General features: G+C 41.9%; 3 protein-coding genes across 5 annotated transcripts; 1 reads left to right on the top strand and 2 right to left on the bottom strand.

Annotated features, from left to right (window-relative positions):
- Nucleotides 1-174: 174 nt before the first annotated feature.
- On the bottom strand, nucleotides 175-8,115 carry LOC131671051 (cGMP-dependent 3',5'-cyclic phosphodiesterase-like). 2 transcript variants are annotated; one of them, XM_058947173.1, is made up of 12 exons: nucleotides 7,212-8,115; nucleotides 6,903-7,019; nucleotides 6,030-6,268; nucleotides 5,106-5,215; nucleotides 4,895-5,034; nucleotides 4,641-4,827; nucleotides 4,375-4,556; nucleotides 3,824-4,011; nucleotides 3,489-3,753; nucleotides 3,127-3,414; nucleotides 2,916-3,061; nucleotides 175-2,819 (listed from the first exon to the last, which is right to left on the bottom strand). In XM_058947173.1, exons 1-12 carry the CDS (start codon nucleotides 7,296-7,298, stop codon nucleotides 2,552-2,554), a joined length of 2,217 nt encoding a protein of 738 aa, XP_058803156.1. In that variant the 5' UTR covers nucleotides 7,299-8,115; the 3' UTR covers nucleotides 175-2,551. The 2 variants fall into 2 exon arrangements, with proteins under 2 accessions (XP_058803156.1, XP_058803157.1); XM_058947174.1 differs by having other exon boundaries at nucleotides 3,824-4,008.
- A 522-nt stretch (nucleotides 8,116-8,637) lies between these two features.
- On the top strand, nucleotides 8,638-11,924 carry LOC131671053 (serine/arginine-rich splicing factor 7-like). 2 transcript variants are annotated; one of them, XM_058947177.1, is made up of 4 exons: nucleotides 8,638-8,824; nucleotides 9,014-9,417; nucleotides 10,229-10,804; nucleotides 11,385-11,523. In XM_058947177.1, the coding sequence occupies exons 1-3, from the start codon at nucleotides 8,816-8,818 to the stop codon at nucleotides 10,239-10,241; spliced, it is 426 nt and encodes a 141-aa protein (XP_058803160.1). In that variant the 5' UTR covers nucleotides 8,638-8,815; the 3' UTR covers nucleotides 10,242-10,804; nucleotides 11,385-11,523. The 2 variants fall into 2 exon arrangements, with proteins under 2 accessions (XP_058803160.1, XP_058803159.1); XM_058947176.1 differs by lacking the exon at nucleotides 10,229-10,804 and adding an exon at nucleotides 11,651-11,924 and having other exon boundaries at nucleotides 8,651-8,824; nucleotides 11,385-11,574.
- A 241-nt stretch (nucleotides 11,925-12,165) lies between these two features.
- On the bottom strand, nucleotides 12,166-16,925 carry LOC131671052 (uncharacterized). Its single transcript, XM_058947175.1, has 5 exons — nucleotides 16,803-16,925; nucleotides 16,504-16,684; nucleotides 16,108-16,427; nucleotides 15,631-16,031; nucleotides 12,166-15,526 (listed from the first exon to the last, which is right to left on the bottom strand). Exons 3-5 carry the CDS (start codon nucleotides 16,411-16,413, stop codon nucleotides 14,587-14,589), a joined length of 1,647 nt encoding a protein of 548 aa, XP_058803158.1. The 5' UTR covers nucleotides 16,414-16,427; nucleotides 16,504-16,684; nucleotides 16,803-16,925; the 3' UTR covers nucleotides 12,166-14,586.
- Between the last annotated feature and the right edge of the window lie 556 nt (nucleotides 16,926-17,481).

The raw sequence follows: 17,481 nt of genomic DNA, 5'->3' as shown, positions 1-17,481 counted from the left end.
GCGAAATAGTGAAGCTCTGGCGAAGACTACTTTGATAATTTGATTGTTTAATTAGCCATTACGCAGCAGCGCGTCGAATTTCAATTTTGCGCATAATATTTTAATATAAACCATGTTTTCTTATTATTAAGTGAAAGTGGATATTAAAAATAACAAAAGGTGTGCTACCTTAAAATGGTGTCGTTTTATTATTGCGATCAATTACAATAATTTTAATAAATATGACTGAATATTAGTACCAATTTCTAAATTTGTCATAGTTTTACTTATTATTAATACAAACTATATTTATTTCAAGTAATATTGATATAATTTTATGATAAATTTAAAAAATTTCTGCGTATAAATTATTACATATTTACAATTTTATTTTGTATCGAATTCTGAACCGCATATAGGGGCTTTCTCCATAAGGAAACATAGTCTGTCGGACAATGAACATTGGATGTGTATCGAGGTATAAGACGAATTTGTTTAAAATCTGGGTATATTTTGTAATTACGTAGAATGCGAGAAATGATAAAAAAATGTGAATCTATCATATTAACATTATTAGTATAATAATGTTATTTGATTATCTTTTGTCCAATGGCCAATGTCTGACGTTGGTCTCCTTATGTACAAAGTCTCTTATAGGTTTGTTTTACAAACGCTATATATTAAATCGTGTTATACAATTCGATTTTGACTATAAATTTTCAATTCTTTCTTGCGATCCACATAAGTATAAATATAACGGTTACAACATATTTTTTTATTAAAACATTAAAATCTTGTTGTAATTAAAACACAAACATTCTTATCTACAAATTAACGCAATAGAAAACTAAATTAATTTATAACGTGAAACTGTTCACAATGCTTAATTGTATCTATAAAATTGTATTTTTCGTCATATTGCAACGAGAAAAATGCCTGGTAATTTCCGACTCTACAGAAATGGATGGATTTACGTATAAAAAATTTTTAACTTAGATATTATTGCCAACAAATTATTAGTGCAAATTTTTCCAACAACGGATTTACACTTTTCCGATACTTTGACTAGATGTACCGCTTGATCATTTATTGTAACTTGATTTTTGTAAAAAAAATAATGTTTTTTTTCATTGACTTTAGCGTAACAAACTGGTTATACATTATCAAACTAGGTTCTTTTTCCCCTTTATTTCGATGTTTTAGACTATTGAAATTTTAAACATCTACGGCGTTTTTCAACTTGAACAGTAACTTGATGCTGACTACACATATAAAGCTTTTGTTTTCTTAGTCTTTAAGTTGAGAAATTATTGGGACATCTGTAAATTTGACAATTCGATCATTTGTCAGAGCGGTTTGCTCAGAAATTATTGAAACGATGATAGTATAGATGTAGTACAACAACAAATTGCTAGAGTATTAAGCTACAAGCTGAAACTTGCGTGACAATTACTATTATTTTTTATCTTTTCAGTTGATCTTTTATACAGTTTTAAAGCTAGTATATATATCTACGATAATATAAAGCACATAAAATGGATGATCACCTTAGTGAAGGAATAGCTGAAATTCAATAGATTATGAGTACTTTTCTGATGGATTTGGCTTCAGATTGATTGAATTGTCAATAACTTGATTGTTCGAACAGAATGAAAAGTTAGGCTTCTGTTTTAGTGGAATGTTTTGAGTTGCGTTTGCTAATAAAACGCTTTATCAATGAAAAAGATTGTGCGACTTTGAAATAAACATTGGCATTATGCAAGTCATGTAGATGTAAGCTTTTTGAGACATGGTTTCTTTAATTGTGTTTCCAGTCTCTATTGTCACTTTATTCCACTATTTCTTATCAGGTACGAAAAAAAATAATTTCTTGAATATTATTGTAAAACGCTTTGAGCATTGCAATCTGAATCAAACGACTTTTGTTTCATATATCTTTTCTTTTACGGCTAAGTGGCTTTAAACTTTAAAGAGGAACATTATAATTTATTTAATTTGGCTTTGGAATACTGACATGTGTAATATCCATCGCCTCGAGAATCCCAACTAATCCCCGGTAAAAGTTTATCTCCAAAACTAGTCTTCGTTTGTATGAAAGTTATAGGAATTTTTTCCCGCTATACTTTTCGCAATTGCCTTCCGCAACAATAGTTGCATTCGTCTGAGAACGCCAGCATTCTCTATGTATTCAACTTAAATTAAATTGCATCTAACTTGCATAATTTTAAGTTTCCGGAAGGTGAAAGAAGGCGATTCAGGCGCTTGAATAAAGACTTTACTTGAGCAGTAACAAAATAATTCGATGTTACTATTGCACATAGCATTTTTTTGAATGCCACACTTAATTGAATCGATAAACTATCAAGTTTGTATCCATTACAGTGATTACTGCGTTTTCAATGAATTCTGCACAGAGCATAAAATAGAATATAACGTAAACCCTGTGGGCAAAGCTCGTACACAGTACCCCACTCGCGCGATCGTGCATTTTCGATAAAATGTCGTAATGATAAATTTCATACAAGTGAATGATAAAAAATGCAAAATCAATTCTCTAAACTATAACAACTCTTCAAACGCCAAAAGTTACACTTTCGAAATTAAAGTCTACCTTACTACTGCTGCTACTATTAGGGGTCTGACTCATGGACGTTTCGTCAGCATTGTTACATTGCAAAAGAACTTCTTCTTCCAACCGAGCATTCAACAAAATATCCATTCCAGTCATTCCTCTTTCGCTATACTTTTGAAAAACGGCCGTAGCGATCCTCCAAATTTCACGATTTCGCTCAATAATACGTACAAGTGGCTGCAAAGCCGGAAACAACGTTGCTAAATTTCTGAAAAAAAAGAAAAAAAAAACAATAAAATTACATTTTTAATTCCAAAAAAATCTAATATTCTTGGCATGCTTTGAGCAACAATCAAAAGCTTACGTAAAAAGTGGGTAAACTAGATTGTTTATGAATTGTACTTGAAGATCCGGTATTGACGCTTTTTCCCTGTCCATCATTTCGATTGGCGCGGTTCCCATGCTTTTCTCTAAATCACCTTGCGAGAAAAATTCGTCGTAGATTTGTTCCTGAAGTGAGATCGAGAAGATTCCTTTGCAATCGTATCAAACAAGCTGTAATAATCGAAACTTACCGCTGTCTGCTTCGATACTCGCCAATTTTTGGTTTGGTCGTTTAGATCACAGCTCGTCATAAACATGGCGTGCAAAATTTTCTGATGCTTGGGATTGCCTTTGTCGTAACCTTCCCTCGTTAACATTTTTTGCTCGGTTGAACTTCTGAAGTGAGAAGCGAGATCCGTAGCGAGAATATTATTCCTCAGCAAGTCGAGCGCTTCACTGTATTCTTCGCTAGTGAGGTTCTCGAAAATGTTGCAGCCCTCGGTGTTGATAATGCACATGGACTGTGCCAAATGGTGTCGCTGCAAGTGACGAAGAAGCAGGTCGATTACGAGCGAGCGGCACGCTCGAAAGAATTTTATAGATCGGCGCTCACCTCCATGACGGAGCCTTCGGAGCTGTAGAGACTGGCTAAAATTGTGCCGCACTTGGTTTGGAAGGAATTGTTCGTTCCTCGATGGTCAATGTCGTGGCAGAGGCACGAGACTAGAAACACAAGCGCCTGCAGCGAAGTCATGTAGCCGTCCCTCACCAGATGAAGATTCTTCATGAGCAAGTAGGCGAAGTGCGCCACCGAAAAGGCGTGCATCCAGTTGTGATAAGGCGCGTCGCGATAACCTTTCTTAACATACAGAATGAACCTGAAAAGAGAGTCGGTTGCTGAAGGAAGCCGCTGCCGCCGCAATCGTTCGGTTCGCGATGGCGACTCACCTGGCAAGAACGGTTTTCCGAATTTTCCAGCGTCGTATGAAATTCAAATCGGCGAACATTTTCAGCACGTAGCAGGGCATGTGCCTGTACGGTACCGTGCGCGGACAAAATTGAAAGGTATCAAAGTCTTTGACATTGTGGTCGTCGCCGCAATTTAAAAAAGCTCGTACGTCTTCCTCCTCTACCTGAAACGATGAAACGAGAGAGGAGCAGGAGTTGTTTGCATTCCGCACGCTCGCTACTCGACTACTTCTACGGCAAGTTGAGAGTATGTAAATGTTACCTGCTATAATTTTATTTAAATCCGTTTTAGCATGAAAGATTATGGGCGCAGATTAAAATACAAAGCAGAAAGTTGAGGGGAGATGCAAATGCGCTGAGTCAGATTAAAGCTTGGCGAAAGGACAATCGATAGCGTCAGCGAGCGCACGTCAGGCGGCCAAAAAAGCTCAGGCATCAGTCGCCTTATGGACGATAATGGGCCTCTTTAAGATGACTCAGTGCCGTTGGCGAGCGACGCACGCCAACGAGGCGGATACGGCCAATCTTACCTGCATGTGATACATCATGAGCTCGTTGCTGAGCTTGCTCCTCGCCTGGGCATCCTGTATTTTCTTGTAAACAATACTGTGCATTATCGAGATGCCGCAGTAAATACTGAAAGCCATCGCCACCTCCTCGTCGTACACGTCGAAGTAGAGCCCGTTGATCTTGTTGCACAGCTGGGCCACACCTGCAAGCGGGAGCGCGCGGCGCGTTCGCCGCCCGTTTACTTTCGGCAGAGGCGCGAGCGACGACGGGTAGCGTGGTTACTCACCGATGATGCCGTTCTCGTCGCGGATGGGGAAGCAGAGGATGTTCCTGGTCCGGAAGCCGGTCACCTCGTCGATGCCCCGGTAGAACAGCGGGTGCTCGTAGGCGTTACGAATGTTGAGCAGCTTGCCCGTGGTGGCCACGTGGCCGGCGATCCCTTGACCCAGCGAGATGCGCATCTCCTGCGCGGTCTGCCGGCGAACAGAAAGAACAGGGCGTGAGCGTCGTCGAGGCGACGGCGCGGCCGCCACGGCCTACCTCCTCGGTCGGCAGCCCGTCGAACACCTTGGCCACGAGCTCCTGCTGTTCCGCCTCCAACAGGAACAGCGAACACTTCTCGGCCTTGGTCAGCTTCCTCGCCTCGGTCATGATCTCGCGCAGCAGGTCGGTGAGGTCGCCTGCAACAGAGCCCGGAGCGCAAAGCGGTTAGCCTGACGGGCGCGCGACTCTCGGCCGGCTCGGCGATTACCCAGTCGCGTGAACAGCTTCTTCGAGACGTCGAGCAGGTCCTGGCACTGCACCTTCAGCCTGGTCTCCTCCTGGCAACGTAGCGTGCTCAGCAGCAGGCTCAGGCAGTATCTGCAAAGGACCGTCTCATCGCCGTCAGCACGGGAGCTTGCGGTCGCCTCTCGCCGCTGCGGCCGCTTTGATGAGTCGGCCGACCGCGCGCGCGAGCTTCGCATGACAATCGGCCGGCGCCGCGTCTATGCTCATTTCCACGGAATTCCGTCCGCTTCGCCGCATCATCGAGCTCGTATCGCGATCGGCAACGACCGACTTTCTCTCTCTCTCTCTCTCTCTCTCTCTCTCTCTCTCTCTCTGACAGCGAGCCGCATTATCCGCCTGATTATCTGGTCAATTCTCCGCAACAGCTCGTTATCGAGGCACTTTGCCATTGTTTTTATCGGCGACAAGAGTCGCAAGTGAGAAAGAGAGAGAGAGGGGGAGGGAGGGAGGGAGACAGAGAAAGAGAGAGAGAGAGAGAGGAAACAAAACAGGTTCGTTATCGCGCTTGTTTACACTTGAAATGCAGTTTTCAGCGAATCGCTGTGAAAAGCTCGCGCGGGAGAGGAAGGCCGCGCGCGCCGAGTTTGCTCGGCCTGGCTACGCACGCAGTCTCTTCCCGCTAATCCGCAGACTGGTTCCACCGGCGTGGTCGCGAGCGACGAGCGCCCTCCCGAGACCGCCGCCGCCGCCGCCGCCGCCCGACGATCCGGACTGGCGGCGCCGGCGCCGGCCTTGGCGAGCGAGCGTCGCCGTCGCGCCGCATCGGCGCGCGCTCGGCTCCAATCGGTCGTTCGAGATTAAGGTCGCGCTCGTCAACTGGCGCGCGCGCGGACAGCGAGCGAGAGATAAACGCGGCGAACAGCCGCGCGCATGCAGGCGCACTCACCTGAAGCACTCCTGCACCTCGGCGCTGGCCTCGTCCTCCACCAAGCCCAGCAGGCACACCACCAGTGCCACTTGCTTCTTGATCGGGTGCTGCACCGGCACGCACAGGTAGACCTCGGGCAGCGGCTCGGCCACCTGCCTCAGCGTCGCCAGCAGGTCGGCGTCCAGCTCCTGGACGCGCTGCTTGCACGACTCGCCGCTGAGTACGGCGTTGCGCAGGCCCTCGCCGCACGTTGCCATCTGCGTCATCGGTCTCGTCATAGTCGTGAGCCCACAGCGCGACGTGCCCCTCGACGCGGGCGTCTGGCGGCGTGACGCCGACATTGCCGCCGTCGCGGGGAGGCCGCCTCGGCTAATTGTTGCCGCCTGGCGCGCAGATTGCGCGATTGCCGTCGATGCGCGTCTCGAGGCGGCGCCGCCGCAGCCGCTTCTCGCCGGCGAAAAATTCCACGAACGCGGAAAAACTGCCCGCGGGCAATCGTCGCGCGGCCAGCTGATTCGCGGGCGTCCGCTTTTTAAACGCGCGTACACGTACGTGGCGTGCGATGACACCGCATCCCGTTCAATATTGATCGACGCCAGATAAACGTTATCTGCTGCTGCGTCGCGTGAGTCACGCGGCTTCTTCTCTCGCTTGCAGGCGGCCCGCGAATTTATAATTCTTATCGCGCTGCTTTGACTGGCTCCTCTTCTCGAAATTCGATCGTTTGTCACGCTTTTTTACGCTAGCTCGTTCCGCGCGCGGAGACACGCATATGATTTACGATCGACTTCGCTTCTTCCTAGCTTTTTTTCCGTTTCGCATGTTTTTTCAATTTCCCCCCCGTCCTGCAATAAAAGTCTCGCGGAGCTTCGTTGCGAAAGCAAAACTTACCGGGAATCTGATCTCTTGCTCGAGGACCTTCTCGCCGACGACGTACACAACCATCTCCTCGGTTTCTCGCCGAACCGGCAGCAGGAATGACACCCTCGCCCCGGTCGCATCTTGAAACTGAAACACATAACACTGATGCGTTGCAAAGCGAGGAAAACATTGGCGAGAGACGACGCAAACAGGGGGTTACATAACGTTTGTGTAAAGAGACACGGGAGAGAGACAGAGAGAGAGACAGAGAGAGAGAGAGAGAGAGAGAAAGAGGGAGAGAGGAGAGAGCGAAAGAGAGACGAGTCTGTGAGCACTCACGTATCGGTTGAGCTTTTGCTGAACGGAGGAACAGGGCAGGTCTGCGAGCTCCTGCAGCAGGGCCTCGTTGCTACAGCCCAAGCTCATCGCTGCTCACTGCTGGCGCGCTGTCAAAATAATACTATCATCGCTGCTACCACTGCTGCTGATGTTTCTACTGCACTGGCACGCTGCGGCTGGTGCTGTTGCTGTTGCTGCTGCTGCTGCTGCTCTGCTGTCACTTTCTGTTTTGACGTCATATGTGCTTTACAATATCTCGCGCGCCAATACACTTCCTCTCGGCTGTCTATCTGTCGTCTATCTTTCCTTCTGTATCTTTATCGTCTTCTGTGATGAGCCCTCCAGTCGCACTCACGCACACACTGTCTGCCTGCCAATGCTGCTGTTGTTGCCGTTGTTGTCGCCGCACTGATTTAAAGAGCTATTGTTGCTGCTTGCACAGAATGCGAGGCGCAACTAACTGAACTCGTTCCGCTCGTTCGTGCAGGCAACGGAGGCACTGGCCCGGGGATAGCGAGCAAGAGAGTAGGGGCCCCGCCGCCAGTGCTACTGCTGCTGTTGCTCGCGGCTGCTGCTACTGCTGCTGCTGCTGCTGCTGCTTGTGTTGTTGCTGTTGCTGAACGTGCGCAACTTGTGAATGAGCACGCTGACACGGCGTCGGCAAGAGAAAGAGTAAGAGAGGGAGAGGGAAAGATCGCCTGGAAAACTACTAGCGCAACGACTCTCGTCTCGTCACGCACCCGTTTTCGGGACGAGGCCTCAATTCAACTCGAATCTATTTAAATTTCGCTGACGGCCACACACGTGCCGCACGTGTATCTGTGCGCATACCTATATACGCAATAGCGAGACACCTACACACGAACCGTGACAAACGCGCGAGAGGGCTAGCGGAGAGAGTGCTGAGGTTATCAACTACTGTCTTTCTCTGTCTGTCTGTCTGTCTGTCTGCTGTCTCTCTCTCTCTCTCTCCCTCTCTCTCTCTCTCTCTCTCTCTCTCTCTCTCCCTCTCTCTCTCCCTCTCTCTCTCTCACTCTCTCTCTCTCTCACTCTCTCTCTCACTCTCTCTCTCTCTCTCTGTCTTTCTCTCGCGCGCGCGTGACGCACGTGTGGGCGTGAGTTGTGTGCTTGCGCTTGTACCTTAACAGCTAAACAAAAACAACGGCTTATTGACCACGTCGAGAGTCGTTACACTGCATACAACACGCAGCAGTCTGCACATTCTCCTCTCTCCCTCTCTTTTTCGTCTTCGCTACTCCGATGCCCTCCTTCTCTTTCCTGCCGTCACTCCCTCCTTCCTCCAATCATTTTTCTCCCCTCTTGCTCTAGCAGATGAACAGCCAGTCGGCTACGAAAAAGGTCCGCCTCGCAAGCTAGGTGGCAGCAGTGTGCTTGCTCATCGGCCAAGCAAGTCCGCATAGCAGGCAGCCATTTTATTGATTGCCATCTGCCTAGCCCGCTAGCTGCCGTATTGAGCGTATACCAAGCAGATAGCTGTGTAGTACTATAGTTGCTGGGGAGCGTCAAGTCGCACTGCGAATTTCACGTTCACGAGCAAATACTGTTTTCCGCACGCCCACAGCTGCTCAGGCTGTGCCGCTGTTATGAACAAGGTAAGCTTTGCTATCTTTCACTTCCGTACGCGTAGCTTAGTCACGGCAAAAGTATACCAACACCACTTCCTGTTCTTGCGAGCGTCCGCGCGAAGGCAAGCGACGCTTTGCCCTGTTTGGTTATGTGCACGTTATTGTTCAATTTTCTCTGGTGCACGCAATTCTTTATTGCTCTGTTTGTTTGTCCAGATGTCACGTTACCCGTCCGATTGCAAAGTCTACGTGGGCGATTTGGGTAGCAACGCCACCAAGCAAGAAATTGAAGATGCCTTTTCCTACTATGGACCTTTGAAAAACGTATGGGTGGCCAGAAACCCGCCTGGTTTCGCATTTGTCGAGTTCGATGATCCAAGAGATGCCGAGGACGCCATCAAGGGCCTTGACGGCCGAACCGTTTGTGGGCGCCGTGCGCGCGTCGAGCTGAGCAATGGAAAACGTTCCAGAGACCGCGGACCACCCAGCAGGAGCGGCAGTGGCGGCGGTGGTGGTGGCCGAGGTGGTCCTGCCAGCAGGTACAATTCCGAGGATAGATGCTATGATTGTGGTGAACGCGGTCACTATGCCCGTGATTGCTCCAGACAGAAGAAAAAGAGGTTTGTCTAATGGTCTTTTTGCATGACGATATCAACATCAATATATATTCCAGATGATATTCTTTCGTTTTTTATATGTGCAACTGTATACACAAGACTACGACAAGGGACAGTCTTAAATTTTTTTACTAGAATAGTCTATATCTAATGCCATGCTTTTATTTTTTCTCCAATGAGTTGAAGTAGCACAAAGATTTTACAACTAAAATCTCATGGTTATTAATTCCATTGTAATCAAATGAAGTACTATTTGCTACATTAATTTTGGCAATTGCTTAATTTACTTGATGTTTTGTTTAAATTAATTATCCAATTAGTTGACTCTTTAAAGCTATAAACCAAGAAAGTTTGTAAGTGGTTAAGGTCAAAATTATCGAGTAACAGAGTAAAAATAATGTTCTGATTGGAATAACAGAATCATGCTGTTTGACAATTCGCCAAACTCTTGCTCTCAGACAACAAGCTATTGAGTCAATGAAAACATGCGTTGACAACAATAAATGTCCATTAGTTCCAATCAATTTGCTGATAGCCGACTAATTGTTTGTTTCAATTGGTTGGCTATTCAATAGGAAAATAAGATAAATATACCTATAGCAGTATGATCCTGTATTTTTGACTCTGAAATTTGGTTAATTAGAATTAATCGGTCTTATTGTGGTTGGGAACCTTTGTGCTGCATACAGCTATTTGGTGTGTGAGTGTATTGATAGTGTTTGCCAAAAAGCGGCAATATTCTTGAGTAAAAAGAAAATGGATTGTATCTTGATAGAGGCTAGAACGGCGACGTAATCCTGCCCATTATTTGTAGGAGGTGCGGCTGAAGCGGCACTCGCATCGTGACCATGTCGCTCACACAGAGGTTACACACTCGCGATAATCGACTTGGCTTCACATTGCGATCTGCACTCTGCGTAGTTACAGCGTGTAGAGCACCTACCTACTCTCAGTGTCTCATGGGCTTATTACCTACTGCACTCTACGAGAACAGACACACTGCAGAGCAGATAATAAGAAAAAAGAAAGAAAGAGAGAGAGAGAGAGAGTGAATATGTCCACTTCGGGTTCTTCTAGTCGACGGCACTTCGCTGCGCTTATCTTCTCTTCGTGATACGACTCTTCGCTCTCAATCTCACACACAGCGTCGCAATATACAAAACTTCGAGACTTCCGTCGCCGACCGAGACAACTCCTCTGCGCCGCTCTCTCTTCACACACTCTCTTCACCTTCGTCTTCGCCTTCGTCTTCGTCTTCGCCTTCGCCAATATCTCCGCCCAATAACTCCGCGCGAATTTTACTGCCGACCAAATCTGCTCTGCAATGCCTACCTACTACCCCTTACTTCCGCGCGCATTCACCTTGCTGACCTTCGACCCCATATTATAGGTATACATATGCAAAATCAACTGCGAGATTCTTTAAGTCTTCAATCATCGAGATACATATTAAACATATCTATATATGCACTTGCGCGAGACTTCAATCAAATAATATTAGTAACAAATCTGTCAAGACGTTCATTGCTTTTGATGTTAATTATTTATGTAATTATCAAAAATCTTCCATTATAGCTGTAAGAAGATTTAAGTTATGTTTTTTGTTGCTTTTCAGTTTTCTCATTTGTTTTATTTTTTTATTATTGTTTTTTATCAATTTTCACAGTAACTAGCCGAAATTGACTGATGACGATTAATCTGGAAAGCATTAACGTTGATTTGTCTAGTAATATGTTACAGTCACAGGCGTTCAATTGTATTATGAAAGAAAATTACCAAGAATTATTGATCAATCGTTACAATCAATGTCTCTCGCTTGAATGAGAGCTAGGCTTTTTTTCTTTTTCAATAAAATTGATATAGCAAATTTCAATGTCACAGCTGACGGAAACATTGATAAGATAAAATTACGATAGGCATAATTTTTAAATCAAACACTTTCAAATAAACGTAATTTTTGTTTTCGCTAGGTCTTACTCGAGATCGCGCTCAAGGTCTCGCTCACGCTCGAGGCAGCGCGGTAGACGCAGTTATTCGCGTTCCTACTCACGTAGTCGGTCACCTAGCCGCAGCAAGAACGGCCGTGATAAGAGCAGATCGCCATCCAGAGATCGTAGGTCCAAGTCCGGCTCTCCTCGTTAAGTAGTTGGAACAGACGTGGTAAGGTCTACTTCAATTTTTGTGAATTTTTGTGAATTAAAAATTTTGTACTTTTATATTCATTTTATTATTTCAGATGCGATGACCAGGGAACAATGACGTTATTTTGAAGAGGAGTAATAAAATTGACAAACATAATAATTGGATATTAAAAAAAGTCATTGATTGAATTGATGTAGCACTTTTAATGCACTTGTAAGTCAATTTTAAATAGCTGATTTTTCAAATAAAACATGTCAAATTTTTTCATAAACATAACAGATAAAGATATATAAAAAAATATGTTGTATTGACAGTACAATAAGTTTGAATCTTAACACACCTTAAAACTTATTTATGACAAATTCTTAAATATAAGTCTAAATGTAATATCTTTTTAGTAAATTAATGTCTACATACAAATTTACTTCATTTTCAATAGGAAGTTAGCAATGTATTCTTAATTACTGTAGTTCTTGATAATTGTAAAGAACATTAATAACTGAGTATGGTTGTGGCATTGATTAAATAATAAATACATAAGTTTCAATATACTTAAGATTTATATTTTTCTTATCTACTCGTTTCATGTACATATCAATTACATATGAATTAATTTACATAATTCAATTTCCATTCAATATTTTACAATAAATTTTTTGTTCTTCAGATATTTTTTTACACAAGTAGGCTCACATCTCTGCATCATTCAAAATGAGGTACAAACGTATGAAATTGCATCTTTTTCTTTGGTTATTTATATAAATATACAATTATTACAAAATGATTTTGAATGATATTTCTTTTTCATCTTAAATTGTATAACATGGCTTAAGAATGCGTATATATTTTGCATTTAAACCATCAAATTGATGGCAACAGTTTTATAAATTAAAATGCTTTATCTTAGTACAAATTGTTTGTACATTCACAACGTGTACATGCAATTTATAGTTTTACTTCTCTACACTTTCTGAACACCTTACAATACCTTTGATTAGCATTCATTTTCATATAAAAATAAAATTTCTACCATTGCACTTGTTACATTTTTTTTAAATTTATAATTATAATTAATATTTATTGATCAAATCAATCTGTAGTTTCAATAAAAATTAGTATTCAATAATATAAGATTGTGAGACTGTACTGTGTACCTGTAAAATAATTTGTTCATCATACTTGTTCGGAAAGAATCCATTATTTTTGTTATTTAAATAACATTTCCATTTTCTTTCGTTGTAAAGTTTTATCTACATATCATTTTTCACAAACAAGATGATAAATTTTATCCATTAAGTAATAAAAGATACAATTTCAATTTTTATATTGCAATAGCGCATGCACAAGTAATACTGTCACGGTTGATAAAATATTTTATGTACATTCGCTCAATCTTAGTATTTTTCTTTCAATTTTTTTAAACATCCAGTCTATATTTCACAGTCTAACTTTTTAGGCTCTTTATTATTTCATCAGAATTAAAAAGCTTGTCTTTTTAGGATTCGATTTCGATGTACGTTTCGCATTAAAAAGATAGTTAAAAATACGCATACTAAAAGAAGTTGTCAAAAGATATTCGTAAAACTCAGTTACAAAAAGTTTTCACAAATGCCTCAATAAATTCAAAAATAATCATCACATTTGTTCACCGTACTGATGGCACATGACGAACAATTTACAGTTTTGTTGCTGTATAACGATATAGGATTTTGGTATAATGCAAGACCGTTCATTATTCTATAATGTTGTGACTTGGCGAATCTTTAAAACTTTATGAGGTCAACATAAAGTAAAAATCTTTAACAGAGGTATATTCTACACAGCTCTAATACGTACTATTACTACTTTATGTTCTTTGGCTACTGTATATGTAACACGTCGCATGTTAAAAAATGTTTCCTTGGCGTATACAATTCATATAGGCAACTACTTTGACACAAAATTCGTTTTTTTTCCTCATAATTATGTGCGATCCTTAATACTAAAAGGTTCGCCTTGCTATTATCACATAGATTGTACACAAAATGAGCATCACCTGTTTCTTTGTTTTATAAAAGTTTTTTTTCTTATCAATATCCCGTCGTTTTACAAAACTTTAGCATCTATAGATTTTTTACAAAATAATCTTGTAGCAAAACTTCTCTTAGTTTCTATTTTGTCCTTATTAGTATATTGCCTAACTAGTGTGGGAACGTAAATTAATGTTGATAAGAATTTACTTTTCCGCACTAGTTAGGCAATGTACTATGTTTTTAAGAGGCCATTTATAAGTTGATGACTCCGTTACGTTAATGGATGTAATGAAGTTTTTTTTTTCGTTATTGTTTCTTGCTTATGACCAATTTATCGATTCGTGCTAATATATATTATAAATATTTATCTCTCTTTTAATTCAATAATGCCTCCTGTTAAACGCGCCTTCTTTGCTTATCAGATATCTTTTATTTGACATTATCTAGAACGTATGTGATGAACTGAACATTTGGTAATAAAGACAGTTCGAACTTTTCCATGACTTGCATCATGATGTTAATAAATACCCACGCGCAATGTCAATCGTTATTTTTCAGCGTAAAAGCCTGTAAACCTCATAAAAAAAGGTAACCTTGCACTTTTCATTAAATATTATGATTAATGCGCGGTTCCTCATTGGTATTCCAGTCGAGATCAATTCAAATTAATGACGATATCTAATCTGGGCTTGAAATGTTAGCGCCAACGTATTACAGCTTATCAAAATAGTGATTCGTCAGCATTGGCATTTCATCATGAATATTGATATTTCTTTGTAATCGGCAGAATGAAATTGAACGATAGGGTAACATTTGAAACAGTAGCAGGTCAACATTTATGACCCTGACACCTTATCAGACAATCAAATCGTAAAAAATAATCGATTCTCGCGTCTATATCGATGAAAAATAAAGCATTAATGAGAAACAGAGTCAGGTATTAGTCTCATCACTGCAACGACGAAATTGTACCGAGATAAGAGAAGGGCGGAAAATAAAAATTAAACGATGCCGTTAATCACTCACTCATGAACGAGTTATGCCTGGTTGACGAAGGCGCGATGAGCTCGCTAATCGTTGAGTTATGACGAGTCTTCCTCAAACCTTCGTCAATGTCATTTACCAAACTCGAATTCACCGACTGGGACAGAGCGGCTGTTTTGTTAAAGTCAATGGTAACATAGCCAATTTGGTGGCTCTTGTTCGGCGAGTCCGGAGGTGTCGACATCCGTTGACTATTTTCAGCTGGTTCTTCCGTCGTCGTTGCCGCTATACATGTCGTTTCTGTCGTCATCGTCATTGCCGTTGTCGTACATGTCTCTGTCGCTGTCATCATCGTCGTCGTCGTCGTCGTTGTTATCGCGGTGGCTACCGTCGATGTCATTATCGCTCCACTCGTCGCTTCTTTCGTATCCAAATCGAGGACGGCGTAACTCACCTCGCGAATAGCCACGCTATTGTTGGTAATCGGCGGAGGAGTTTGTGCGTGCAGTGACAATTTTTCAGCAAAGGATGTTGTAGAAAATCGTTTCTTCAAACCCTCGATCTCAGTCGCCTCCAAATTCGCGTAGCAGTGTCTTGGCCCGTCATCTGGTTCGTGCTGCTGTTGCTGAATATTCGCCTGAGCAGATGATCGATCTAAAACAGCCGTGGTTACAGGTTCTAGCTTTTCTTGACCGGGACTGATGTTCATATAAGCATGACCAGCAGCGTCTGTCGAGTCGGCTGTGTCTTCTCTTGGAGGCGTGGAAGAATACCCACCGGTCAGAGACCGAGACAGGGGACTGATATCACTGCTGAGGTCCACATTTATGTAGGATGGCGCCGAGGGTAGCAGTAATACCCGACGAGTTGTCGACGAATGAGACGAACATCTTTCGCTGCTGATCACTTGACTTGACATTTGCTCGAACGATAGAAAACCACTGCTCGAATTGGAACTGCTTACTGTATGCGATCTGCAATTAAAATGTGTTGTATTAATGTCAGGCTCTGCTTATTGTCAATGGACAACAAAAAGTTAATGCCCTAGACCAATTGTTATGTAAATTAAAAGGTGTACCTCTGAATTGACCTTCTTGCCAGGCTTTTACTGATATTGAGATCAGTGTCCACAGCAATGTTAGACCGAACTTCATCATTGACATTAAGTGAGGACGGATAAGAATGAGGAGGGTCATCAGGGATAGGGGGTGGTGGCAATAATAGTGGTACTACTGGAGGTGAAGATGAGCCCATTGTGCCTTGAGGTGACATTGGACCGCTGCTGCTTTCAATGCTACTCAATCGTTCTACTCCATTCTGCTGAATATGAGAAAATAATGATAAAACTCCAGAATTAGGTCGTGCTGGTGTTGGATCTAGAGAATGAGGTTCCGTTGATATTGTCCCCCGTGTTAAATTAGGTCCCGACTGACTATTAGGCATATCTCTTGAAATAGCATCATCACCAATTGTACAGACCTGGTGCATATTCATTGTACGTTAGTAAATGTCACTGTATTTTCTTCTGAATGATGGATTGAAAGAAATATTTTACCTGGATGTTGGTTTGTACAAGGTTGAATAGTTGAGTTGCTTTACGGCATTGGAAGGCATATATCCCTGGACCAGTAGGACAACGCCTTCCACACTCAAAACTAAAAATTCCAGCATCATACCCATAACGACGAATGCATCGCAATGGCCACCTGACTGGTGATTTTCTTTTTTGGTGCAAAATTATTTCTGACTGTGTAACTTCTAACTTGCCTGGTGTAACTAAATTTCCAAAATCATCAACATTCATAACTCGAAAGACATTTGACTGTAGATCGTTATCTATTCGACTATTGACACAACCCATTCTTGAATTTAGTTCTGTATAATAAATGTTCAATGAGACAGTTTATGAGAGTTCCAGTGTAATGATATTCTGTTATTAATTACGACTTACATGTTAATAAGTGAGTTAGTGCATCGCAAACGCACGTCGTTCTTTTTCGTCGAGTCACCGTAAACTGGCTCGCTGTGATAGTTTCTCTCGAGAGCAATGTTGTTATCATATCGCACCGTAATAATACTTTATTCAAGATTAGGGTCGCATTGAGGTACCTTTATTCAAAATAGACCTCAATCTAATGTTGTGAAAACACAATTTTGTTATTACGGATTAAATCAAATCAATTGTATATTTGAAGTATAACGGTTTTCGAGTATAATAACACGTTACCTATTTGTAAATGTCGATCTTACCTATTACATGTATCTCTTTAAATTCTCCATTTTTTGTTATCTCGTCGACTCTTCAGTTTATAATCTATTTTAAAAAACTAAAAGCTCAAGTATATAATAATAATAATAATAATAATAATCAAGTTTGCCAGGCTTCTCAATTTCTCTGAAACTGTAGACAGTTTAGTAAAGCTCCGATTCGATTCAATATTTCGATATGAGAATAACATTTTGCATGGCAATGTCATGAAGTAAGACGATAAACGACCGCCTAACCTTAGCCCGCAAAATTTACGTATATAGAAAAAATTCTAATCGATGTATTTGCAATTGAACCTCGTGAAAATGCTATTTTTACGAATTGAACCCCTCTAGCTTGTTTTAAAAAAATTATAAAATAACTACATCATATGTGCAATATAAGAATCGCTATTTCTCGGTAAATTTTACATTTAGCGAAATTCCATTGGCTTTGAAAAATTGAACTCTCGCTATTTTTAATTGAATCATTCGTAGATATTGAAAAATGGTATTTTTCTTTGAGTAACAGGTGAAAAACATAGTTAATTAATAAGATACACGATACCGCCCAGTTCCTCAAGCGCAAACTACTTCCAACGCTCGCTGTACAAACTGAGAAAAGTTTTGTATGACCAATCGGAACCTTTATGCAATTATGTTTATAAAAAATTCTTATCTA

This window comes from Phymastichus coffea, unplaced genomic scaffold (genome assembly GCF_024137745.1).
Source record: "Phymastichus coffea isolate CEN01 unplaced genomic scaffold, Cenicafe_Pcof_1.1 PCOF00118, whole genome shotgun sequence".
NCBI lineage: Eukaryota > Metazoa > Arthropoda > Insecta > Hymenoptera > Eulophidae > Phymastichus > Phymastichus coffea.
Note: the sequence above shows the minus strand (reverse complement) of the source record. Positions and strands in the feature narration are given on the sequence as shown.

What these genes read in the sequence shown, in the direction of transcription:
- LOC131671051 (XM_058947173.1), bottom strand. Translation starts at nt 7,298, where the DNA reads ATGAGCTTGGGCTGTAGCAACGAGGCCCTGCTGCAGGAGCTCGCAGAC. An exon ending in AGCAAAAGCTCAACCGATAC is followed by an intron (nt 7,020 to 7,211) that starts GTGAGTGCTCAC and finishes TATGTGTTTCAG; the next exon opens with TTTCAAGATGCGACCGGGGC. An exon ending in TCATGATGTATCACATGCAG is followed by an intron (nt 4,012 to 4,374) that starts GTAAGATTGGCC and finishes GTTTCATCGTTT; the next exon opens with CAGGTAGAGGAGGAAGACGT.
- LOC131671053 (XM_058947176.1), top strand. An exon ending in TCCAGACAGAAGAAAAAGAG is followed by an intron (nt 9,418 to 11,384) that starts GTTTGTCTAATG and finishes TGTTTTCGCTAG; the next exon opens with GTCTTACTCGAGATCGCGCT.
- LOC131671052 (XM_058947175.1), bottom strand. Translation starts at nt 16,413, where the DNA reads ATGGGTTGTGTCAATAGTCGAATAGATAACGATCTACAGTCAAATGTC. An exon ending in TTGTACAAACCAACATCCAG is followed by an intron (nt 16,032 to 16,107) that starts GTAAAATATTTC and finishes AATATGCACCAG; the next exon opens with GTCTGTACAATTGGTGATGA. An exon ending in GCAAGAAGGTCAATTCAGAG is followed by an intron (nt 15,527 to 15,630) that starts GTACACCTTTTA and finishes TTTTAATTGCAG; the next exon opens with ATCGCATACAGTAAGCAGTT.